Source organism: Felis catus, chromosome A2 (genome assembly GCF_018350175.1).
Source record: "Felis catus isolate Fca126 chromosome A2, F.catus_Fca126_mat1.0, whole genome shotgun sequence".
NCBI classification, from domain to species: Eukaryota; Metazoa; Chordata; class Mammalia; order Carnivora; family Felidae; genus Felis; species Felis catus.
Genome location: NC_058369.1, coordinates 71,232,681 through 71,260,128, shown reverse-complemented (window position 1 = coordinate 71,260,128; position 27,448 = coordinate 71,232,681). Strand labels below are relative to the sequence as shown.

Sequence of the window (27,448 nt, the reverse complement as noted above, 5' to 3'; positions counted from 1 at the left end):
ACTGGCCTCTTTGCTGTTTCTCAAAACAGGGAAACAAAGAACGAAAGAAAGGCACTTTCCACCTCAGGACCTTTGCACTTGTTCTCTCTGACCAGAACCATCTTTCCCTAGACATTTCCTTGGACACTTTCTTTTCTTCCTTCTGTTCTTTACTCCAAATCTTCTTTCCTTTGAGAAATCCAATCTAAAATGCCACCTCCTATCTACATCTTAACATTTCATTTCTCATTTATTATTTTGCCTTAAAATTTCCTACCCTCTAACATGTGTATTTTACTTATTTATTTCCAGGGGGCTTTTTTGTTGCTCTCTCCTCTCAAACATAAGCTGCACAGCCAGGCTCGTAGTCTGTGATGGTAACTAACAATGCCTCCTCATCTCCAGTGCCTGGTGTGTGGTTAGCCCTCGATGAACACTTGTTGGATATATGACTGAATGAAAAGACTCCTCCACATGAGGCCCTAGAGAGAAATGGATGCACAAGAGATGAAAACAAATGTTAGGTCACTTTGTGACTATCCAGGTTCAGGCAGCAGACCCAAAGCAAGGTCCTGTTGGTCCACCTAATCTTGTTGGCTCAAGATTGATCAGCAAATCAGATCAATCCCTGCTAGAGCCATGGTCCTGACTCAAGCCTTGACCACCGTGGTACATGCAAGCCCAGCCCCAGCACACCTGCAGGGAGAAGACCTGGGTAAGGGAGAGCCCTCACCTGGAACCAGGCAGAGCCTTGCCCAAGGGGTTCCAGAGCTCTCCCTCTGGGACGCTGTAGGAAGGTAGAGCTCACTCCCTGGGGGAACCCTACAGAGAACCACCTGCCTCTGCCTCAAGAGTGGCTGGAGGGAAGGAAATGTTGGCCCTTTGTACTGGGGAATGTAGGTAGGAGTCTGCCCTCCCGGCTGGTGATGAACCTCAGACCAGCAAACATGTTGATATTTGGCCCCACATGTAATAAAACATGATAAAACGTGAGCATGAAGACTAGGCTGATAACAAGAATCTGAAGGAAAAGGAAGGGAATAGAGTGCCATAATCATAAAACATGCAGAAGTAGAAAGGCATCCATTGGCCCAAACCCATGATAATTTTAGAAACCGTCTTGCAATCTTAATAAAGAAAACCTGAACTGCAAATAGCAAGGACTTTGTGGGACCTGCGTGAAGAAAGCTATGAATGTTAATTTTTAAAAAAACAAAATAGGAATTTAATAAGTGGAGAAACAGATCATGCTCTGGGTTGGAATAACTTAACGTACAAACCCTTATCATATTCATCTGTTAGTTTAACTTAATTCCACTGACAAGATCCAGGGGATTTTCATGTTCTAGAATGTGGCCAGTTGAGTGTAAGGATTGAGTTCCATTGAATCTTCGGTGGGAATCCTCTGTGTGGGTATCGCAAGCATTCCCCTGGTTCCTGCCTTGTCAGTGCCTTGTGATAAACACACCTTGTCAGTGCCTTGTGATAAACACAGGGCTCTTATGGCATTTCCCCATGCCTAGCTTGGGTCCACAGCAACCCTGGTTCTCCAGATTCTAGACAAATAAAAATGCAAGCATTGTTAGGAGATTTTTGAGAAGAATGTATTTCAAAAATTAAAAAAGGGGGTACTTGTGCTATCCAATGTGATAAATTGTTATACATATATAGTAAATAAGTGTATATGTTTGACTCTGGGTACATGTACACATACACACATACACACAAACCTGAAAACTTAATGTGTCAGTATAGGAAGAGAAAGGACAATCAAAGAGATTGAGACTCTTGCAATACATATGAGTTTATTAAAAAGTTTAGTGATTTCTAATACATTAAACGATTTCTTAACACATAGCCCTTGGAAAACTATTTGTAAGGGTCAAAACCGAAAATGAAGGAGACGGCAACTGTTATAAACCATACACAAAGATAAGTTTCAGAAGAATTAGGCTATGAAGTGGAAACTAGACTAAAAAATAAAAAAGAACAGGGCAAACAAGGTGTTTAACTGAGGAGAACAGGGTTCCAGGAGGTATATCCCCATTAGTGTCATAAAGGTATTACCGACAAAAATAACTTCTCAACACTGAGCAAGGACTGCCCAGACCCCCCCTCCACTCTTAAATTCAGTGACCCAAGACGTCTTGCATACTCAGGTGATGGGTCCGTCTGTTGGTTCCTTTAGGGCAGGGATCAGGTATGTATGCGCTCCAGAGCCCCGATGCCCGGGTCTGAGTCCTGGCCCTGCTCTTTATTCTTTGTGTGACACTTGGCAAGTTACATAACCTCTCCATGCTTCTGTTTCCTCACCTATAACATGCAGACAGTCATAGCAACTGCCTCTGGGGCGGCTGCGAGGGTTAGGGAGTTCTATAGGTAAAGCACTTAGAACGGGGCCTGGCACGTTGGAAGCCATAGAAATACTAGATATTAGCTTTCATGACGGCATTTTTCCAATGCCAAAATGATGCCAGGCAAGTGGTGAATGGTTAATAAATGAACAACTCTGACTCTCTAAGGATACAAGCAAGCCCCACCCCTCTAAGACCACCGGTGACAGATTTTGGAAACAGAGGCAGAAATGCAGTTCACCAGCCTTTTTCTTCTGCCACTTGGAGCATGAAAAAGCACCGTGCAGGACAAAGTCTGCACATACCCGTGATGGGTGAGTCAAATAAGCTATTGAAAACAGGGGAAATGAGCTCCTAGCTGCCGAGGGCAGTGTTAAGCCCATATGTTTTGCATAATTCTGCCCCCATCAGATTGCTTATTGTACAAAGAAAATGTTTTGATAGTCTGTCACTGAAATCTGTTTTTAATGAAAACATCCTGGGATCAGCTATTATTCTTAGAAGACAGCTTTGTTGTGGAGTTAGTCAAGTATGGAGCTCTGTTATGAGAATTTCCCCGTCACAGATGTCCTGCGGCTGGAACATGAAGGTTGAGGAAAAGCAAACAGCCGTGGGCTGAACAGCAGTAAATCTCAGACCTGGGAAGGATGGAAGTGGTAAGGCGGGGACCCAGCTCAGGGCCATGAACACTGACCCTGGCGCGAGGGCTGCTGGGGGCTGCCTCCACCCTGCCCTCACCACCTTGGCCACCAGACTCAGCTGCACGCCTCTTCCTGGCATTTCCCCTCTGCTGCTCAGAGTTGGGGTCTGAGGAAGAAGGTGCTGGATGGAGGAGGCTGCATTCACATATTTATGTTGTCTGCTCCTGGAGTTGGAACTGTCCCTGTGAGGACAAACTGGCCGTCTCTGGGGCCAGCCTTTCTTAGAACCAGCATGAGTCCATTAGGTTGGGAAGAAATAGTCAATGGGGAAGTTTGGTGAACTTGGGAGTCAAGACATCTTTATTTTCCCTCTGTGTATCGCTGTTTTTCTTTTTTTAATATATGAAATTTATTGTCAAATTGGTTTCCATACAATACCCAGTGCTCATCTCAAGAGATGCCCTCTTCAATATGTGCATCACTATTGATAGAAATTTGGTCACGGTTATGCTAGAGATCTGGAAAAATATATGCACAAATGAAATTTAAAAATATGCTGATGAAGTGAGTATAAAAAATGAATGGCTCACAGGTTCTGCCACCATGTCCGTGTTCTTTGAGAAAAGCCTCACCAGTTTGTCAAAGCCTTTTTTTTTTTTTTTAATTTAAGAGAGATGATCTATATGAGTGGTGGGGCCTGAGAATCTGGAAGGCATTATAAGTCATTAATGACAGGAAGTGATGATTTAGGTAGTGGCTCATGAAGACACCTCCTCTCAGGAAGACAAATTCAAGGAGAGTAGTTCCTTTAAGGTCATGTGATAGTAAATCTTATATGTCCTGAAGATGCAAATGGCATCAAGACAAGGGGCTGAAAGAAAGGAGCTCAGGATGAAGCCAGACTGGTTAGCCCCCCAGTAGTGCTGACACCCACCAGCCTCATAGTCACAAAATTGGTAACAGGACCAGATTCATTTGTGTCAATGCACTGTCAACGCTGACTGTTAGCAGAGGACACCTTGCCTTTGGGACACAACACGAGGGAAGATCTGGTGACATAGCATGTTCCTGGGAGCTCTCAACCAGAATCACCTTATTAAATCAGCGAATGTAATATTCTGATATCCAAGAAGAAATAAGCTTTAAAAAATCTCATTCAAAACACGTACAGTTGAGCTTAATTTGTCCTCGCAGGCGGGTCTGTCGTGTTGTATTTGGAACTGCCCACGTGCAGCTTGGCATCTCCTGTTGGAATTCAGTCGATCCTAATTGTCAATCATCCATTCTGAGGACAACCTAAAATAATTGATAGACATGATTGCAGTCTTTTATGGGGAGTGATTATGCTGGTTGACCAGCTTTCTGAGGATATCAGATACATCCACTTAAAGTGAGTGTAAAGTCTTTTTAAATATCACAGGCCTCCTCGGAAGGCCAGCAACTCTGGGCTTCTTTTCCAGGATCCCCACCCCCAGGCCAGTGGGACCTGCTGGGACCGGGCCACCCTGAAGGTGGCCCCTTGGCCAGGCTTCCTTCAACCCACTTCTTAGAAAGAAGAAACCCACTCCCAACCAGAATCTCTAGCTTTCTTCAGGGGTAGGTTTATGAGTGACTTTTTATTGTACTGTCTGTATGGTTTGGGAATTTAAATACCAAATGTACATTGTTTCTATAATTACAAAAAAAAAAAAAGGATTTTCCCTTTTATCCATTTCACCCATAATGATATTGATCTCTTCCTCAAAACCCTTTACTTCCTAGATGCAGGTGGAAAGGAACAGGGGAAAAGCAAAACAACAAAATTTTTTTAGCACATTATAAATCACTGTGGTGTGCTTTCTGTATTAGTTTTCAACCTTGACTCATTTGGGTAGGGGCAGGATTGATACTGGCCCTGGATTAACATCTTATATGGTTTATTTGATTTTTAATAATGGTAGCTTCCACCCACGTGACCTGGAAGCAGTGTTCTGCCTTTCAGCCTTGACCCCCATGATGGGGCTGACAGAGGATTAGTTTCCAGGGCGCTTGCATGGATGTTGGGTCCTCAGAGGGCTGAATCAGGGACCGTGAAGGAGCGGTCTTGTCAAGGGCTGTGCTTGTCTGCTGTTAGGGCTTCTGACTCAGGCCCTGCTGCGGTGGTCTTTAAAGGCGTCCTTCCCATTTGATTTTCCTGTTGCCCTGTAAGGTGGACTCCAAGAGTGTCCCTAAGGTTCCTAGCCCCTGGAGTGCAGTGGGAGAAGTGGATATAACCTCATATAAATGCTCATGCATTTGAAGGGAGAATTATCTAATCTCAGGTTACTTACAAGGTACAACTTTGTTGATCCTTAATACTGTCAATTGTCTTTTCCTCCACTTGAAATCTTTGAAGAGCGTGGACAGATCTGTAAAGCCTGGATGGGCCAAAGGCAAAGAGTAGAGCACTTTCCTGGTTGCGTTCATGTAGACGGTCACTTGGTCCCCATTTCATTCCTTAACCTGCTTGGGTTCTAGCTTATTCCTGATGGAGGAGGTTCCATCCAGGAGGTCCTGGCTGGTGGGGTGCCATGAGATTTGGGGATCTAGAGCTGGATCCTTTTTAATCCCCGTTCACTTTACTTATAAAGTCTTCACTCTGCTATTCTTCTTTACCAGTGTCAAGTTTTGCTGCTAAACTATTAGTAAACTGTAAAAAAAAAAACAATTTACAAGAAACTATAAAGTAAAATAACCAGTCTTCCCCCAGGTTAAGTGCTAAATTGGTAACGTGTAATTTGAATGGTCTTTTTTTTTTTCTGTTCTGCTTACTCTTCAAATACGCATGTGTATGTTTGATTAATTAGATCAACATTTGGTTAAGGACAGGTGCATCAAGAGGCTTCTTTTCTGTCTTCTAAAGTCTAGACTGTGAATTCCTCAAGGACACAGATGTCAGTCCCCCATCGTTCAGCAGTTCTTTCATCTGTTCTATTCTCACTGCACGTGGTGAGCAAGCCTGTGTTCCAGGTCTGTGCTCAGCACTGAGGACGGTAGCCCAGCCCCCACAGAACTTCGGGTTGACTTTAAACAAAATACACAAATAGTTCTTTAGAATTATTTTCAAAGACACTAATGTAAGTACCAGGTATTGTTCTAGGGACATTTGTTCTGGGTGGGGAGCCCAGAGGAGCGAGGACGAAAGGTTGTGGAGAAGGAGGACTGAGGGAAGCATGTTTCAGACAGAGGGAACAGCATACTGACATCTCCCAGAAAAAGAGGAGTACCTCCGAGCAAAACTCCCCAAGTGACTGGGATGTCATGCATGGGGTGGAGAGAGACAGACAGTAGGGCCAGGGAGGAGGAAGGGCCAGATCCATTTTCCATGCTTGTATGAAGTGTCTCCTCTTGTCTCAAACTTTAGCCTAAAGAAAGTGTGAGGCCATTAAAGCCACAATCTGATGTCCTTTTATAAGAATTCTACCTGTTGTACAGAATGTATATGGGGCATGGGCAGGGTGGGGAGACTTAGATTGGGGAGGGGAGAGGCTTGGGCCATGATGAAGGAGTAGAAATGGATTCTTAGAATGGTTAAAAAGTAGTAGCAAAAGTTATTGACAGGGGAAAAAAAAAAGAATTACTGGCAGGGAGACCCAGTGGAGAAGGAATTGTTACTGAGTCTGGGCTTTGGTGGGGAGCATCAGGTTTAAGGATAAAGATCCTGAGTTCCTTTTGCACTGTGTCTGGGGGCTGTGAGAAGCCCCAGTGGATGTTGGTTTGGAGCTCAGACAAGAGCTTTGAGCTGTCAGGGAAATTTGGGAATTGTCAGTGTTAAGAGAGTAATTGAGGCCATGGAAGGGAATATGGGCCCCTAGTGTGAATATGGGAGGGTCTGAGGGCCTCCAACATGGAAAAGGGTGAGTGAGGAAGAGCCTGTAAATGGAGCAGGGCTGGGGAAGCCTGAAGAGCAGCCATAGGGAAAGGGGTGAACGCCATGTTATTTCCTCACCATTGAGAAGGCATGCAGTGCCCGGCGTGTGGTAGGGAGGGGCACACAGCAGGATCTGAGTACATGACTACGTGTACCTTAAATTCTCTGACTCTCCCCTATGCAAATCTGCTCACACCAGGGCTGAGAATATAACCTACACATGCAGAATGCAAGCTTGCGACTTGTATCTTACCCAAACCCATTTGTCAGCAAAGCTTTAGGTCTCACTGGGGTTTTTGGAAAGCTGATATCATATACCACTTTTTTCTGGAGTATAAGACCATATCAGTTACTTTCATAGCAACGTTAACTTAATCAGAATAAAGACCCATGAGCCACAGTGACACTGGGATTGATAGGACCCTGGTGGAATACCGTCAGCAATTTTCCTATGCCTGGCATGTTTCCATTCAACTCCTAATTTTTGACATGGTTTCTCTGTACTCAAGTGCAGACGTTGTGACCAGTGATGGCTATCTGGGGCAATACTCTACTGGGCACGTAAGGGACACTGCTTCCTCTTGAATCTTTCACATCTGAGTAACTGCGCTGAGATGAGTCAGTGATATTTCCAGCAGCTTAACTATAGATCAGGTTCCTTTGTGGTTGAGGGAGTCTTACAAGTGGAGTATGTCTGAGGACGTCTTTAGGTAGTTTTCTCAGAGGGCTGGGGAAACAGATCTCCCCCTCCCCGCAAGCCCCATACCAAATCCTTGCTTTCTGAAAGGGACAAAAAGATTTCTTTCTAGTCCTGTGATTCTCACTCCTTAGCATTAAGTTTTAAAATCTAAATCAAATGACTCATGACATAAAAGAATGTTGTTTGCTACCTTTTGTCAATTTTATGAAAATGATTGTGATCCTCGTGTAAGTTTTCCTTTTACATGTTGGTTGCCTGAGCCAGGTACCTCGGTGGGGGTGGGGGCACGGCATTATTCTTTTGGGTAATGTCGCTGATTTTGTTTGCTCGGGATACACGCTGAGTTAACCTCGTTGGACTTTTCCCCAGGAATTGATGCGCGTGCACGTGGTGGGTCATTATGCTGCTGCACCTCTGTAGTGTGAAGGTCAGTGTGTTTTTCTGATTATAAGAACCCATCCATGTCATTCCATTATAAACCCACGCCACTCATAATGGAATGTGCCTCAGCCCACAGGCCACGGTGGTCGCCCGCCCGGGAACTCCCGCCAGCGCAGCTCGGACATTTGAGATCCATCACCCGTCCCTCCCCTGCCACCTGCATCTACCCCTTTTTGACTGTGCTCCATTCTGAGATGATGTTCTTTGCATGTCAAGTTTCCCTTGTGTGATGTGAACGTACAGTTGTCGCAAGTGAATTTGTACCTGGAAACGAGCACTCTGTGATGGTCCTTCCCAAATTATAGTGGAGCACTCTGCTGGGCTGTGGGGAATTGCCTTATAGTTGATGTGAATGCATGGAAATTCACCTGGAGACCAGAGCAGCAATCTCTCCTGCTGCCTCGGTCAAGCCAGCCACCAGGAGTTTGCCAGTTCATTGCAGGGGGGCTCTTGTAGCTGGGGGGGAGGGCTCTCCTGGGAAGGGCTTTCCCCAGATCCCCGCAGACTTTGTGCCAAGTCCCCTCCTTCCCATATCTCACAGCCTTATAACTTTCAGTGACAGTCTTGGTTTACAATAATCACAGCTTATATTACCCGGACACTCTGTGTCATGATATGTGTTAGATGCTTTTCTGCATGAATCCTCTCTACCTGCCACAATCTGAAGAGGTAGGTATGACCATTGTTCCCGTCTTATGTTCTAGGGAACTAGGTATAGAGGGCTCTGTCACTGCTGAGTCTCTGGGTGGGTAAGTGAGGAGCAGGTCCGTGCCTGTGTGAGCTGGAATCTCCATCCACAGGCCCTACTGTGGCAACCCTTAAGGGAGGCTTTTGTTTAAAAAATAATTAAAAGCTCACATCTGCATGGTGCTTTGCAGATGTGCTAAACATAGCCACGTGCATATTCAGCTAATCCCTGAAATGGCCCTGCAGTAAGGGGACCAAAGCTCTTAGATGTTCAGTGCACATCTTGGCATTTTTCAGCTCACAGGAGGCAAGAAATCTTCAGACTGAGGTCCTCTCTCCCACCACGGGGCACTGTTTCCAACTCGCTCACAGGGAGCGATCTTAATTAGCAAGTTTAAGGCAGCACACTTAGAGAATGAGCGTTTTCAGTGTTGTGTTTAAGAAGCATTAATCACTACTTAATCACGTGCTGCCAAATGTACAGGGACAGTGACAGGGCAGCAATTTCAAATTTTAAATGTTAAACTTTTTTCCTGTTGTGTCTCCGAGTTTGTTGTGCTGTCGAGCAGCTGCTTTATTTCTCTGAGTTCACTGAGCCACCCATCCCCTAGTTTTCCCCACGTGGGGAAGGCTTGACTTTTGCTAAGAGAATGCTTTCCCCAATGCACAGTGCTCTTGTCTGTTTACATTCCCCTGGGACTTCTGAATTGTCTCTTTGGCTATAAAGATACAGGAGGAAGTCGTAAAAATTACGTTTTGGATGCATTTTACATTCTAGGAGAATGTTCTCACTTCCCTTTTCAGGAGGGGGATCATTGGAAAATCAGGGCTTTCCCATCCCAGAAAATCTCAGCTTATGTGCCTCTTCAGATATATACGGTCTGCCTTGAATGTAACCACGAAGCTAAGTGTGCATGCAAACAATCTCAGGGGATTGTATTCAGTGATCCGGGAAATACGGTGGCCAAATATTCTCCCTCATTATTTATGTGAGTGAGCTCTCCCCGAGTAACAGGAGGGAGAAGACAGAGATCAGGACTGGTGGTCCCAGAGGACTTAGTTTGTGAAATGTAAGCATAACCACAGCCTCCTACACAGCAATGACACTAGAAACCTAAAGGGACCGAACACAGCAACCTTATTTCCAGTTTCTGTGGAAAATCAGTGCAAAACTCCTTGCCCCACAGTGCATGATAAAGGAAATGTTACAGCCCCATTACTTTTGTGGTTTTTGTTTAGATCTTCAAAACTGAAAATGATCCCAAGGTGCCCTATGCCTTTCTATAATATTTTCCAAGATTCATTCAATATGATCCAAAATAAGTCTGCATTACTAGCTGGATTTATAAAAATATCTGGAGATGAATAAGGGATCACTCAACTGACCATTTAGTGCAGATATACTTTTCAGCTTCTGGAATGATCCTCAGCAGGATGAATGTTCATCTCTCAAAGAAGCCCAGATGAGGCAGAATTTCACACTAAGACTAGTGGTTCCAACTAGGGGTCTGTCTCATCACCAATTGTAGCTTTGCGTGTGCAGCTTGGCCATCTGCATTTTGAAAAAAGTCTCTGGGGGCGATTCTTATATGCACCCCTGTTTGAGAACGGCTGGCAAAAATTGATGGGATCTCAGCCTCTCTGTGTCTGTGAATGAGAGTGGAACAGAAATTTACACTGCAGATCTTTAGGGCACAAAGAGGATCTTGTTGCTTGAAGATAAGCTTCCTGAAGCCTGTACAAGGTCCTTTTTAGAAAAGCAAGCAAATAGACTTTAGGACTTACACATTGCAATGACTAGCACCTCTGTGTCTGTTGGGTCCCCTAGAACATAGATACTGGTTGTGCGAGCGAGAAATAACACCTGTGAAAGAAAAAAGGAGGAAGTAGGATTGGGCTGGGAGTTGCAGCCTGACCGTCTTCCACCCAGTGGGACCCCCGGGAGCAAATCTGTCTGCAGAAACACCTGTGTTGAATGGGGAACAGCCAGGCCTTTGGACCCCCACCAAGCTCAGGGCACCCTGAGAAGATCATTACCACACCTCATAAGCAGACCTGGACCTGAAGGAGTTGTCCGCTATAAGCAATGAGTCCTTATCTCTATTGTTTGCCCCACTCTCCGGAGACTTTAGAAAAATCAGTGCTTCTGGGCTTTTCAGAGTTTGGTCAGAAGCAGCTAGAATAGGGAGGCAGAACGAAGATGTGGTTCTTTGCTGGAATTCGCCACCTTCCTGGAGGGAGAGAGGGGAATGGAAGAAATAGGGAGACAGACTTGGCTTATTAGATTTCTCTCTGTGTCAGTGTATGTGCTAGAAGGCAGGACTAGGAAGAGTAGGGCATTAAGACTTGAGGGATCTTAAAAACTTCTCATGTAGGAAGGGAAGCCCAGAGAGGCTGTGTGCTGCTATCCAAAATTGTCCAGAGAGGTAGAGCTTAAGGAAGCCTGGGGTCAGACCCTGCTCCACCAGCTTCACGTCTGCCCATGACTACACACTCCTCCAGATACAGAATATTCTTTGTCTGTTCATTCTCCTTGACCCCAAACTGTGTATGATAAAAGAAATCATATATCTTCATAACTTGAGTGTTTTCACATAAGTCTTCCAAATGAAAAATGATCCCAAAGTTTCCTACACCTTATCTCCACCCCATTACATGCTGGAGGTAAGCTCTGTATCTAGAATGTATGTATTAGTAGACGTAGGTATGGATCCTTGAGCATCTGAAGCCCACAGCTGGCTTACTGAAATACCCACTGTTTCTCAGTCTTGCTTTTCAGTTATAGTGCCACTCAGGCATAAATGAAAAGTCATTGGAGGCCTTTAATTCCACCCCACAATTTGTTATCTTGACACCAGTAGAAAATCAGCAATAGTGAATCATTAATTCTCTACATTTATCGATTTGGGAACTCAGTTGAAAGGTCCACTGCACCCCTCCTGCCCCTCCTCCCCCTCTCCCTCCTCCTCCTCCCCTTCCTCCTCTACCTCCTCCATCCCTCATAGATTTCAGGTTCCGAAGTCCTATCCACTGTATTGCAATAACTACTGAAGATATAAGCGCTAAATCTCCTGGCACGTGAAGCCACAACCTCTAGATTCACTGAGTTGGAGACCACCAGGCTCTCCCCCTAGCCCTTCTCCGGTCACTGCCTTGAATTCAGCTCTACTGGATGATGAGAGAGCAACTGTGTAGTCTAGCACTGCTAGTGGGTGAGCTGAGTCATGCCCTTGGCCGAGTCAAGGCACTACGTCAAGGAGACCAATATCCTTGGGTGAATCTGGAAGGGGCCTGATCTGACGAACAAGGCCTCCTATAGGGGCTGCTTGCCCTCTGCCCCCCAACAGGTGACGGGCACCCCCCTCCTCGCCTCCCTCAGAACTCGGATCATCTGGGGAGCATCGACACTGCCTGATACCTGGGGGGAGCTCTGCCACCAATATTTTCCCGTGAGGAAGCAGCAATCTCAGCACAGAAATAAAACTGTCCTGCTGACTTGCCCAGAGCCTGTCCCAATAATTGTTCCAGGCGTCATCCTGACGCAGCAGCCCCGGCAGACCAGGCCCCACAGGCTCAACTCTCTCTGTGAACCATGCCCAGCAGGAGCAGAGCTGCCAGCACAGAGCAAGGCTGTGGCACTGGACAACCTCTCGGTCTGCTCTTAAGAAGGTGTCTTGTTTTGAATACATAATCTGTGCTGTTCTTTCAAAGTAAGTGCTTTTATAAAAGGTCTGGACTGTCCTTTAAACATGTTTTTCTCTCACTTAAAGGGAAGTGTATTTCTAGTCTCTTTGTGGACTCAACTTGAGAGAGGGAGACAGGTAGGGGAAGGATGCTTTTGTGTGCAACTCAAAAGACTGGTTTAAACTAGGGCATGCACGTTGCAGGGCCGTTTTCCTCAGACAGCAGCTGGCCAAAAACGTGTGCGAGTAGCTAATTGTTTTGAGCTTTGCTGGTTTGAAGTAGCACGGAGTAAGTGCCTTAGTTCAGGCAAGGGAGTGCCAGCTTTATATGCAGCCACAAATGAGACGCTCCCCCTTGCTCGGTAGTGCCGGATTTAGAACCCGAATTTTCTTTTTCGGCAAGAACAGGAAGTCCCTTGGTACCAATTTCTATCCCCTTCTGCTCGTTTGCATTGTGTAGAAGGAATTCTTCGAGAACACGGCATCGCTGGTGTCCTGCTGCTGTCTGGGTACCGTGCTGTGTGTCAGCAGATGTGGGTTCTGGGTTTGTTTGCTTAGCTGTGCTTTCTTAACGAAGGTCCTTGTTTTACACGATTTCAAACAGTAAGTCAGTGTTTTCATGGTCACAGCTAAGTATATACCCTGAGTGGATATGTATTTTTTTTCTTTGTCTCTTGCAGGGTTTTTTGGGGGGTTTGTTTTGTTTTGTTTTTTTTACAAAGTAGAAGTAGGGTTTTAGAGTATTTTATTCCCTGTAGAAGTTTTGGATATAGATTATCCGTGTCACTCTGGTGTCATGAACTGCTAGGAATTAGATGTCAGACCCCAGAATAAAGGTCCTATGGGACAGGCTCATCTGATTTGGATGCTGCAGATGGAGACATCGACAGTCATTCATAATTCACTTGGCAAGTATTTATTGGGCAGGGTCTGACCACACTATGTACTAGACCCTGTTGTGTGGGAGACATAGCGGCGAACAAACAGGCCCCTGCCCTCATGAAGATTCCATTCTAGTTGGGGGAGGGGAGGCACCAGAAATTAAAGTAAGTATACAGCATGATGTCAGGAACTGGGAAGTTCTAAGAGGAAAGAGAGAGCAGGGTAAGGGTAGGTGGAGAAGAGAGGCCCCAGGGACAGCCTGTGTTTGTCTGCTTGGCCACTGCACTCCACCTTTGGGTACAATCTCCAGAAGCCCATGCTGACCCTGAACTTGCATAAAAACATAACCCCGAGGTCGTCACCTCTGTACTCCCTGACAAGATTATTTTATTTAGCCACCAGTGTTTTTGTCGTTGTTGTGGTTTTTATTTTGGGACAGAGTTTGATTTTGTAGATGACAGTATAAAAAAAAAAACAGTTCTGTATAAAAATTCAGAATCTGAGCCTCTTTTGACGAAAAAAATCAAAAGTTCTTACATTACATGAGCCACATTCTGCTTGGCGGCAATTTTCAGGAGCTGAGTGAGGGGACCCCTGTTAGGTTGGGGGCTTATGACCTTCTGACTGTCACTGCTCCCTCTTAGCTCACCTCCTGCTGGCCTCTGAAGGCAGCTCTGGCTTCAGCCCATTTTGATGCCAAATTTGATTCCATTCCTCACTGGGCAGACACCATGGAGCTTTCTCCTCCTTCCTTGTCTCACATAGGCCAGCAGAGCAGGGGACTCAGTGCAGTCGACACTTGCTTCATTGGTGACAGTTGCAGGTCTAAATAACTAAGACGATTTGGAGTGATGGGTTCATTACACTCCTGCCCACTCTCCAGTTATTTCATCCTATGTCCTTTATCAGTTCAGCCTCCCAGATCCTTCCCAGACTTTCTCTCCCCCCCAAAATGTAATTAGCCAAAGCATGTTATTTTGTTCCAGTTACTGTTTCTCTCAGTTTGATGCGGTTTTTCAGAGACTGATGCCATTCATTACCTGGTAAGAGTGTGACCACAGGAATTGCAAGAGGCCATGTCCCCTGAGTTCGAAGGGGCACGTACCCTGGGATCCTTGGCTCGCTCCCAAGAATGTCAGCGTTCAGGAGTGTCCTCCTCCCTCTCTTAACCAGATCAACCAGGGTTGGCCTAGAATTCACTCATTTGACTTATACAGGATGTTTGCAAGTGTACGTAACTCTCATAACCATGTTTGCAGCCCCCATAATCAGTATATAAGTGTCATTTTCACTTAAATAATCTTTCCTTACTCCATAATGATATAATAGATTCTTTGTGGGTGATGCCTTGCCCCTGTTGCATGTGTCTTTCTTTCTGTCAGGAGCACATGTCTGAGTGTCCGCTACAACATTTTGCCCCAGTCAGTATCCCTGTCGGCGAGGGGCAGTCTGATCCTCACTCACAGGCCTGTGCTCATTCTGCTGAGAGTAGATCTCTCCGTAGCCACCCTAGGTTGCCTCTACCCAGGAACCAGTAGCTTTGGCATCAGCTGGGAGCTTGGAAATGCAGACTGTCAGGCCCATTCAGGAAATGCTAAATCAGTACCTGCATTTTAATAAGATTCCTGGCAAATTTGTGTGGACCTTTAAGCATTGGCCACAGTATAAAATGTCCTTGGGAACTAAGTAATTCATCATAAATATCTAAATGGTCATTAGGGAAAAACTAATCTTGCAGTGTAGTTTAACACTGGATATAGAATGTGGAAAAACCAATTAAAGCCACTAAAAAAAAAGTTGTTAAATTAAACAGAATATTACTACCTGTCAGGCGAGACAGAGAAGTGGTTAAGAGCTGACATGGGAGTCCAGTGGCCAATGTAGGTTAGGGTCTTGCTTCGCTCCCAGCTGTGTGACCTTGGGGAAGTTACTGAGCCCAGTCATCTGCAAGCCCACCTGCTCAGTGGGATTTGGAAATAAATTTTCAGCTGCCTGGGATCCGTCAGTAGAGACACTGGTTCAGTGGCTTTCTGCTGAGACCCAAGCATCAGGATTTTTAAAAAACCTTTGGGTCACTTTGAAGCACAGCTGAGTTTGGGAACCACTGGCATCTTCAAATGAGGAAATAAGGTGGGGTTTTGAGAGAATTTAATGGTAGCACAGAGGGAAAGGTCACGTCACATGCCTGACACAGATGATGATGATGGTGATGGTGATGACCATGATAAGGAAGATGGTGGTGGTGCCGGCAGTGACGATGACGACAATGAGTGTTCCATTTACACACCCTCTGGACTTGCACAAATCTTCGTTTCTTTTTCTAAAATATAAGCATTACTTTACATATGGGTCTGTCTTTGTGGAGGCTTATTAACATAACTTGTCAGAATAAATATGATTATTTTATAATGGCTGCTGGTAGATCTGCATCGGACTGAAATCCTCCCTTTTAATAATGCTGGGGTTTTTATTTGCGTTTTTTAAAATTTATTTTTAACTGAAGTATAGCTGACCTATAATATTAAGACTTCCAGTTATAAAATATGTAAGTCATGGGGGTGAAAAGTACACACAGCATAGAGAATAATAGCGTGTATTGTGTTTGTTTTGTACCTTCGGCTTCTCCAGGTGCCATACCGGACATCATCACCCTTGACATTCCCTGTGATCTGCAGGCGTGCCCAGAACTCTCACATGATCTTAACCTCACTTGATAAGGACTTAGAGAAGCAAGGGGCTTGCTGAACTCTGCCCACTGCACAACCAGAGTGGGGCTCAAGTCTTTGGACTGCTGTTTTTCTATCAAAAGCTCATTTTAAAGGGAGTTTTCCTGGCAAGTCTTCTCGGTTGACTGCCGATGAATCTCCCCCAATTGTTAGATTAACAACTGTTTGGGAAATAGCTTTGTTTCCTGGGTCAAGCTCTAACTTAGTCTTGTATTTAGGTCTTTTCAAATCTGAGGAGGCCAAATACAGAGGAACCTTTTTTTTTCCCCCAGTGGAGAATCAATGACCAGTGAGGGCAAAAATAACAAAGGCCCACTTAAGTGAAGAAATAACATAATTCAGGTAATTGTCAGCAGCAAATATGATACGGTCCACTAACCCTATGTTCTAGCACTTGTATCTGCAGTTTTTCATGAATTCCCTAACATAATTAGTTTTAGGAGATATTGCCAGGTGGCACTTTTCTACCTTTCTACTTTCCCAACCTCTTGGAATTATCTGACAAGCGCTCGTACTGGAAAGCTGTGTCAAGGAGTTTCACAGGACGTAGTAGAAATCACATCTATCAAACGTTAAGTCGATACACAACCTACCGACACCACACTCATGGGAACCACAGCAAAAACCTTCTTGCCTCGTCTAGCACTGTTTTGCCCCAGCAGAGGGTTCAGCCCTTCAGCTCCCAGAACATGATATATGAAAGTGTGTGAGGAGCCAGGGCACCCTCAGCTCCACCTCTGTTGAATTATCGTCCCTCCTCTCTTTTCCACCAGCATGGGGCCAAACTCCCAGAGAAATGGCCACTCTCTACTCTCCTGAAAACCACAGGACCTACTGTAACTGTTGGCCTTATACCCCCAAGACCCTAGTGGTGTCACTAGAAACAGGGGTTTTTAATTACTTTCTTTCAGGTCACTTTACCGTTGCTCACTGTGCTGCCCAGTGGTGTCTCCATACTCTCAGTCCAGTAATCTGTTCTCCATTTATTTAGGATTCATGTATGAAAAGTATAGTTAAAAGTCAAGAAGGGGAGCACAGTGTCTTGGTTAATCAATATGATAGATTTAACACTATAACCCCCAACTCCATATTATTTAAGAATTAGGGCATCTGGAGGCTCAAGAGGTGTGCCCAATGTGATCCAAGGTGCTAACTCATTTATGCTGATTCCTCATCAGGAATCCTACTTTCAAGCCAAAGGGTTTGCAGTGAAAACAACTGAGGAGTCAAGTGCTATTTCAGATACTACATAGATTCATTCTATACTATACTATAGATTCATTCATACTATAGATTCATTCATAAATATTTGTGGAGTAGTTACTCTGAGCCACATGTTGTGCTACATGCAGGGGATACAATGGTGAACAAAGCCCACAGTGATTTTCCAGGTTTACAGTCTAGTGAAAGAGAAAAGTCACTCAAACCATAGCTTATAGTTTATATGGGTGTTCAGAAGGGAAAGAACATAGCTCTGTAAGTACACATAAAGGGGATACTCTACTTAGACTGGGGTTTAGGAAGCGTACTTGATGCAGGGGGCACTTACTAGGGAACTGACATGTGGATTGTAGTTAATTAGGTAAGACAGAAAGATTTTCTTATTATTAAAATTGATGTCATCTGCTTCCAAGAAAATCTGACCTCATTATTTAATATGGAGAGATACAAAAAAAAATAAAGCAAGTTAATAGTTCCTAGTTGTTCTTTCTAGAACCATCTATGTAACATTTAAAGTCTACTGCTCATTATCTTGCAAACCATCTCCTGTATATCTAGGCAATTGCTTTTCAAGTTATTTCACACTCTGGATCTGTAGGAGGTTCTCATAAATATTTTGAGAGTCTTCAAGGAAGAGAATAATGACTGGCTATTTGCTCTATCATACTACCCAAACTAATAAATTTGAAGAGTTAGTATGTTGGTCACAGAGCCGTGCATAGCAGAAAAGCTCTACTGAGCCCTATAAAAAGGAAGAATTACAGTTCAAGCCAAGTAAGAATATAGTAGAGTAAAAGATGAGCACCAAAGTAATTTCTCCTAATTACTAATACCACAGTGAAATTCTGGAATAATTAATAAGTAACGCATTAGCCTAATGTGTACCAAGGGAGTGATTGGTTAAGTAAAAGCTACTGCACTAAAAGTGATGTTTCCTAGAAGAGAGCATTCTCCTATGTCCTTTCTCTGAATGTGGCTTCCCTCTTCCTCCTGCCCCACAGGGAAAGAAATGTATATGGATAAGGTATTGCGAATCATTTGTTTGATTCTATTTGTGCTCTCTAAGGCTCAATTTCAACCTGAGATCTAAACATTTTAGTATAATTGATACAGAAATCATGAAACAGAAAGGAAAAATGTCTACTCTCTTCCTGTCCCAGAATTAACAATTTGTGTTACAGTGATTACCACTAGGTATTTGCTCATTCTCTCCATCATTTATTCATTCTGTGAACGTTAGTTGATTACCGTACTAAGGGCTGTGGGGCCATCCAAATGAACAAGACACAAACAGATGTTTACATAAGTACAGTATATGTGTGATATTCCAAGATGAGCTATTAGTAATTGTCCATAAAAGGCTTCTGTGATCAAGTAAGCTTGAGCAGCACTGGCATAAACAAACGTAATCTGATTTCTTTGCTGCAGGACCTCTTAAGAGAGTTTAAGAGATGAGAGGGAGATTCAGGCATGCAGCATTTATATAGCATTTTTTTTTTAACATCATCTACTAATTCATGGTTCCTTGGGTATATTCTGAGAGTTGCACATTTAAGCCTTTGAGCAGGAATCTGCCCTCTGGGTAAGGAGGCTGATATTAGTAGGGTTGGTAATTTCCTAGCAGGAGGCATGGGGATCATGTGAGACAGAGTTCTGTCTCTGATGGAGGAAGCGGCAAACTTCTAGTAGGTAGAGAACCAAGAGAGAACACAGTCATATAGACCAAACAAACTTGAGGGTAACTTATTTTATTTGCATCATTAAATTTAATAATATTGAATACGAATAGTGAAAGCAAGTCGTTGAGGGTCAGTAAGTGCCAGGAATTTCAGCAGAGTGGATAAAGTCTATAGGCTCTTGCTTCAGACTTTTGGGTTTATAGCCATATTTTGCTACTGCTGACTTCTATGACCTGAGGTAAGTTACTTTACTTCTCTAAAACTCAGTTTTTCATATGTAAATGGAAATAGTAATAATAATACTGCAAAGGAAGAAAGCATAAAAAGAAGAACCCTTATATCAGATAACTTAAGTATGTGTTGCAATGTATATAATCGCTAAGATTCTGTTTTGATCTACAAAACTGCAATTTCAGAAGGCTCACACTAGTAAGATTAAAACACCTGGTCTTTTTTCTGACACCATTTCTCACACTGTGTGCTTTTTCTATTCTCTGTCACCAACTGGGCCTCCAAAATATCAATTCAATTCTGATACAAACTCCCAGTTAGCATACACCTTACAGCTTGAGGACTCAGTCCCACCACATTGCTCCTGCTTTAAGTCCTACCTGCAAATGGGGCACCCAGGCTACCCTTCCTCAGGCCAACTATAAATTCTTCTCAGCCAAGTACCAAGTACAAATACAGGTTCCCATGACTCCTTCCCCTGGTGCTCAATAATATAGTAGAATGAGTTACAGAACTCAGAAAAACACTGTACTTATTATTACAGTGTATCATAAAGGATTCCAGTGAACAGCCAGAAGTACATAAGGCAAGGCCCTAACAGGTTCCTGAGGCATAATGCCTCTGTTTCTGTGGAGTTGGGATGCACCACCCTCTTGGTACATGGATGTATTCCAACTTGGAAGCTGGAATTAGGGGCTTTTATGGAGGTTTCATTAGGTAGGCACGATTGATTAAATCACTGGCCATTGGTGATTGATCCAAAAGTTCCAATCTTCTGACCATATGTTGGGTTTTTCTGGTGACTAGACCCATCCTCCAGCTCAGGTCGCCTCACTAGCATAAATTCAGGCACAGCTGAAAGGGGTTCATATGAATACGAAAAGCTGCTCCTATCATTCAGGAAATTCCAAGGGTTTAAGTTGCTCTGTGCAGGAACTGAGGACAAAAACCAAATACATATATGAAACCACACACCTCTTATAAGTATCAATAAACATCTCCTAAGAACAGAAAATTCTCAAACTGAATCAAACTACAAAATTTATGTATATTGTATTTAAAAGAGACGTGTATAAAGTAAATAATTAAGAAAGAGAAGTAAGAGACTAAATAAATCAATAAATAAATAAAAGTCAGCTTACTGTCAAGTCACGTACTGTTTGCTGGGGAAACGTCCTTAATGTGACAAAGATGCTAATATTGTATTGATGGAAATCACAGTCCCCAGTGAGAGAGCCACGAACCTCTATGTTCCTCCTAATAATGTAGCGTTGAAATAGGTAAAGCTGCAGGAAATGAGCAGAAATGTACTTCTGTTGAGAGTTTTGGCTCATCGTTTGGCATACAAATGTGAGATAAATATTATTACACGGAAGCCAAATAATTTATGAAATTAAAAATTATACCAGTTTTTGTTCTGCATGATGCTTTCTGATTCCACATGTAAGATGCTTGGAAGCTTCCACTCCATCCTAACAAACAAGAAGCCGAACAGACTGAAAAATCAGCAACAACTCCTGAATATTTAAATAAAGAGAAACACAGGGCAAATTGCTCCCCCCACGACTGGAGAGCCAGACTGGCAAATACACGGAGTCATGGCTTACGAGAGCAGACTCATGAGTAGACACAGCCATGGGAATCACACATGCAGAAGTAGGAAAGCCTAAACTGTAATTGATGAATTGCTTGGAGGCTTAGGGCGGACAACTCTGAGAATTAGAAATTCCAGGGACCTAGTCTTAGGGGGCCCCCATGATTTTGAGAGATTTCTCTCCAGGAGCTGAACCAGATTTTGACAATAAGAGAATACTCTTGGCAAAGGGAGGGGAAAAGGAACATCTTGAAATACCTCAGGGCGCTCTGTTCTTAACAAGGTCTGCCTTCAGTGGAAACTAGTTAACCAGAGTCTAACCTGCTGGATTATTATCAGAACCTAATTGACTAGATGGAAGGGAAATACCCAACTCCAGCCCATTCTAGCTATCCTGTCTTACCTAACTGGGGAGAAAAATATAGGAAAACACTTGTGAACTTGTTGGGAGGAATTTGGGTCTCTTCAAAGATCCTTCTAGTTGAACTAAGGATCAGATTGACATGAGACAGGTTAACAGAAGAAAATCAAATTTAGTAGTGTATGCACAGGGAATCCACACAGTCAGGCAAAAATGAGGTATATATGCCATTGTGAACTAAGAAGAAAGAGGTAGGGGTCTGGGATTTCAGAGGATAGGAATGCAGTTCGCAGGGAGATAAGACAAACGGATGTTTGGTAATTGGATATTTGCCCTACCATACAGATGAGTCACTCAGATAAAATTTATCTCTGCTAATACCTGTATTCTGGGGAAAAAAAAAAACAATTTAGTTTCTTCTGTGTAGTTAAGGGAGGGCAAAAGTTTCTTTTGAGCCCACAGGGTCTCAAGTGACTTCATCTTAAAATAACTCACATGCCAAGTGTCCTGAACCCCTTCAAACTTCACACTCTCACTTAAAACACAGATCTAATCATTGGACTATAGAATGTTCTCTTCCCCCCATATCTCACCACCACATTATTAGAGGCTTGTTTACCACAGTTCCTTTTATCTTGTGCATCATATCAGGCTATCAGGAAAAAAAAAATGACAAGGCATACTAAAAGGCAAATAACACAATTGTTTTAAGCTTATTTATTTTTGAGAGACAGAGAGAGAGGGCATGGAGGAGAAGCAGAGAGAGCGGGAGAGAGAGAGAGAGAGAGAGAGAGAGAAAGAGAGAGAGAGAGGATCCCAAGCAGATTCTGCACTGTCAGCACAGAGCCCGACATGGGGCTCGAACTCACAAACTGTGAGATCATGACGTGAGCTGAAACCAAGAGTCGGGGTCACTTAACCAACTGAGCCACCCAGGTGCCCCCCAAAAACACGATTTGAGGAGAGAGTACAAGCATCAGAACTTGACATGGCAAGGATGTTAGAATTATCAGACTGGGAATTTAAAACATTTGTTATGTATATGCTAAGGACTCTAGTTAATAAAGGACACCGTATGCAAGAACAGATAGGCAAAATAAGCAGAGAGATTAAATCCTAAGAAGACACTTAAATGCCCGAGATCAAAATTGCTGTAACAGAAATGAAAAATGCCTTTAAGATGGACTTATTAGAAGACAGGTTGCTGCCAAGGAAAGAGCCTCTGAGCTTGGGGATATGTCCGCGGAAGCCTTAAAAGATTGAAAAACAAAGAGAACAAAGACTGAAAAAAACAACAGAACAACCAAGGACTGTGGGGCAACTACAAAATGTGTGACATACATGGAATGGGAATTCCAGGAGAAGAAAGAAAGAAAAGAGCAAAATAAATATTTGAAACAATGGCTGAGGATTGCCCCCAAATTAATGTCAGACACTAAAATCACAGTTCCAGAAAGCTCAGAGAACACCAAGCAGAATAAATACCAAGAAGCTACACCTAGGCATATCATATGCAAACTATGGAAAAATCGAAGATAACTCTAAAAGAAACCAGTGTAAAATAACCTTACCTATAGAGGAACAAAGGAGAGAATTACATCTAACTTTTCCTTGGAAACCGTGCAAGCAAGAAGAGAGTGGAATGAAATATTTAGTGTTTAGAGAAAAAACCCACCAGCCTAGAGTTCTGTACCTTTCACATTCGAAAGTTTTCAAAAATGAAGGAGAAATAAAAACTTTTCCAGGCAAACAAAAATTGAGGGGATTTGTTGCCAGTGGAAGTGTCTTGAAAGACATGTTAAAAGAAGTTTTTAGAGACAAGGAAAATAATATAGGTCGGAGACTCAGATCTACATAAAGAAAGGAAGAGCACTCAAGAAGGAATAAGTGAGGGTAAAATGCAGGAAGTAGTTTGTTCAAAGTAATAATAGCAACAGTGTATTTGATTCTGTATGCTTATATGCATCCTTATGTACATACTTATGCATGCTTTTATGAGAGAGGTGGTTGACAGTAATGATACAAGGGAGAGAAGGAAGGAATTAGGATTCTTTTGTTATTATAAAGTACTCACACTATCCATGAAGTGGTAGGGTGTTATTTGAGAGTGGACGTAGATTCGCTGTAAATTTATATTAGAAACACTTGGACAGCCAAGAAAATAAGCTAAGAAGAAAAAATGGAATCACATAAAATTTCTGATTAATACCACCGAGACAGAAAAAGAGTGGAAGGCAGAAATAAGAACATAGAACAAAGGCAGTGAATAGGAAATAGTAACAAAATGTGAAATATTAATCCAAATATATTAGTGATCATTTTGAAGACCAATGGTCTAAATGTACCAATTAAATATCAGGCATTGTCGGAGTGGATCAAAAAGACTGGACCCAACTCTATATTGTGTACAAGAAACAGTGTAAAGATGTGAAAGTAAATGGATGGAGAAAAATATGCCATACTAATGCTAATCAGAAGAAAGCAGCAGTAGCTGTATTAATTTCAGATAGTAGACTTCAAAGCAAAGAAAGTTATCAGGGATAAAGAAGGACCTTACATAATGATAAAGGAGTCAGTTCTCCAAGAAGACATGACAGTCCTTAATGTGTATGCACCTAAAAAACACTGTTAAACTACATGAGACAAAAACTGATAGAACTGCATAGAGAAATAAATGAGCCCATTCTTATAGTTGGATCTTTCAACAACCCTTATCAGAAATGGACAGGTCCCATAGGCAGAAAATCAGTAAGGACAGAGTTGAGCTCAATGCACCCTTGATCAGCCAGATACAGTTGATCTCTATTGGACAATTTCATCCAACAACAGCAGAATACACATGCTTCTTAACATAGAACATTCATCAAGATAGACCACATTCTGGCACATGAAACACACCTTAAAAGCTATGAAATAATAGAAGTAATACTGTATCTGCTATCAGACCACAATAGAATTAAGCTAGAAATCAGTAATAGAAAGATAACCTTAAAATCCCCAAACGTATGGAGATTAAAGAAGCACTTCTTTAAAATATTTTAAAATATTTTTAACTAATTGAAATTGAAAACCAACTGAGGCGCCTGGGTGGTTCAGTCGGTTGGGTGTCCGACTTTAGCTCAGGTCATGATCTCACCGTTTGTGAGTTTGAGCCCTGTGTCGGGCTCTGTGCTGACAGCTCAGAGCCTGGAGCCGGCTTCAGATTCTATGTCTCCCTCTCTCTCTGCCCCTTCCCCACTCACATTCTGTCTCTGTCTCAAAAATAAAATAAATATTAAAATAATTTAAAAAAAAAAGAAATTGAAAACCAACTTATCAAAATTTGTGAAAAGAAACAAAAGCAGTGCTTAGAAGGAAATTCTTAGCATTGAATGGATCTATTAAGAAAGAAGAAATCAATAATCTAAGTTCCCATCTCATGAAACTAGAAAAAGAATAGTAAATCAAAGCCAGAGTAAGCAGAAGAAAATAAATAATAGGACTTAGGGCAGAAATCAATGAAATTTAAAACAGATAATAAATTGAGAAAATTAATGAAACCATAATGATTACAATTACAATTCCACACACAATACAATTAGACAATAAGGTTTTTAAAAATTCTAACTATTTAAAATTGAAAAATAACTGTTGTCCAAAGAAGAAATGGAAGCTATAATTTTCACTATTTAGGAAATAATGTCAATGTAATTATTATACATTGAAACTCATCAAATATTGCTGAAGTTATTTATAGGGAAAAATTCACAATTATGTTTTATTACTTAAAATCAGAGAAAAGAAAACTAAGCATTCAGATGAAGAAATTAGAGAACCCCCAGCCAAACAAACCTAAATTTAGAAAGAAAAATTAATTAAAATATAAGAAGAAATTGACATACTAAAAATAAAACACAGGAAAAAAGTGGCATTGATCAAAAAATCTAAAAGCATTGAGTTGGCGAAGGGCAACATTGTAGCAGATCTAATTAAAAGAAAACAAATATCCTTGATTAGAATCATAAAAGGCATCTAGGGGTGCCTGGGTGGCTCAGTTAAGCATTTGACTTTGGCTCAGGTCATGATCTCACAGTTGGTGGGTTGGAGCCCTGTGTCAGTCTCTGTGCTGACACCTCAGAGCCTAGAGCCTGCCAATTGACTTCTGTGTCTCCCTCTCTCTACCCCTCCCCACTTGAGCTCTGTCTCTCTTTCTCTCTCAAAAATGAATAAACATTAAAAAATTAAAAAAGAAAAGGCATCTAAAATTACAGAAAGTTCAAAGAGATATATTAACATAAATTTTTATGTTTAAACTTATAATACTATATTTTAAAGTCTTGGACTGATTTTTTTAGAAAAGGAAAATGACCATACTTACAAAGTAGAAAATTTCAAAATACCAAAGCCATGAAAGAAATTATAAAACTTGCCAGGGAATTACCTATTAAAGTTTCCAGAACCACACCCTTTTAGAAACAGATGTTTATAAATTTTCAAGAAATACATAATTCCCATGATAACTGTAAGACATGAGTAGTAATTATCAGCAGTAACAATAATCAGAGAAGATAAAACACTTGTCCCTTTATTTTATGAGGCTCTCATAACCAGTGTCCAAACCTACAAGTACATCACAAAGTAAGAAAACTAGAGACTGACATCTTTCATAAATAGAGGTGCTAACATCCCTTTAGATCATTAGCAATCAAAATTACCAATCTAGATTTCATTTCTTTATTTAAAAAGTATTTACTGAGTCTCTCTAATGTGCAAGCCATTCTGCTAAGCCTGCCAAATACAGCATCTCTGCTCTCAAGGAGCTTCCTTTCTAGTAGGGAAGACTGATATATACAAGTAACTACAGAATTAGTTACTTGTTTGAGATAAATACTAGGAGACCCACTGTGTGCTAGAACAGTGCACAATGAGGTGTCTCTTGCTCATGGGCTCAGTAGTTGAGAGATGTAGTTCAGAACCAGAGCATCCGAATTTGAATCAAAGGTCTGCTGCTTTATTAGCTATCAAACTTTTGACCTACTGGTTCTCAACAGGGAGTGATTTTGTCCCCCAGAAGATGTTTGTAATGTCTGGAGACACATTTGTTTGTTACAACTCTAGAGATGCTGCTGGCATCTAGTGGGTAGAGGTCAGAGATGCTGCTAAACAACATCCTGCACAGGGGTGCACAGGGCGCCCCCCACAACAAACAATTACCTGGCTCCAAATATCGATAGTGCTAAGGCTGAGAAACCCTAGTACATGATGATGATGAATCCCAAATGTTTCTCCAGTGGGGGACAAAGAGCCAGAGCCATGTATCTAACTGTTCACTAGGCCTCTCCACTTGATATCCCAGGAGCTTCAAACTTGAAATTTGTCATCTTCCCCTGGAAAATTTGCCTCCTTTGAGTTCTTTTTTTTTTTTTTTAAGTAAATGACCCCACTATCTACCCATTTGCTCACACTAGAACTCTGAGTGCCATCCTTTCCTTCACCACGGAAATACTATCTTTAATGAAATTTTGACAGTATCCCTCTTAAATATCTCTTGAGTCCATCTACCATGCTCCTCTGTGGGACTTCTACTTACTTCTTCAGTCTTCCTACCATTCCTGTTCCTGGTCCTCTTGTAACAAACATGCCAGGAACCTTCTACATTTTAGTTGCACTGGCCACAGAACCACAGAACCTCACATCTTCTCCTCTTTGAGGCTATAACAGTTTGCATTGCCTACAATCACGCACACTTCACTAATGAGCTCATTCAGGTCTTCGTGTGATGCCATTTCTTCCAGGAGGCTTTTTATGAAGCTTCAGGCCTGCAGCCATCTACTACTCTCCCTTGGCACTTCTCTGACACAGTAACAAACTTTATTCTAGAGTTTCATGAAATGAAAACTTGGAACAGATTTGGGTTGGGAAGGCAATTTCAGTATAGGAGTGAAGGAACTGGAGAGGGTATTTGGAGAGGTAAAGAAAGTAAGTGAACAGAAAGGGCTAGTTCACCCATCTTTGGATAGACCAGGTCCAAGGAAAAACCAGCACATAGAACACTGAGGCGTTTCTAGAGCACCTGTAACTGCTGCCACAAGTCTGAAGTGTCTGATAACACACAATTGGTCTAATGAAGCCAGGAAAATAAAGCAGTGGTTCTCACTGGGGGAGAGGGGCAGTGCCGTAAGGGGACAATTGGCAATGTCTGGAGGCATGTTCTGGTTTTCACAGTTGAGTGGCTGCTTGTGGCATCTGACTAGTAGAAACCAAGAGCCCTGCAGTGCACGAGGCAGCCCCATAATAAAGAACTGTCCAGCTCAAAATATAAAGCAAGGTTGAGAAACACAGTAAACATACTGTGTGCCCGTTGGCACAGCATGGCAGCTGCCTTCCTACAGAACAGGTGA

The 27,448-nt window shown here is 42.4% G+C and overlaps 1 protein-coding gene across 7 annotated transcripts in view; it reads left to right on the top strand.

Moving 5' to 3' along the window:
• Positions 1 to 27,448, top strand: part of HECW1 (HECT, C2 and WW domain containing E3 ubiquitin protein ligase 1) — a 421,784-nt gene that overhangs the window by 115,753 nt on the left and 278,583 nt on the right. Inside the window, exon 3 of one of the 7 annotated variants that reach the window (XM_045052190.1) lies at positions 7,933 to 7,990. The exons of the other annotated variants lie outside the window; for them this stretch is intronic. Within the exon in view, the coding sequence (XP_044908125.1) occupies positions 7,964 to 7,990 (27 nt within the window). The 5' untranslated portion in view covers positions 7,933 to 7,963. The remainder of the gene's footprint in view (positions 1 to 7,932; positions 7,991 to 27,448) is intronic. 7 annotated transcript variants of the gene reach the window in all.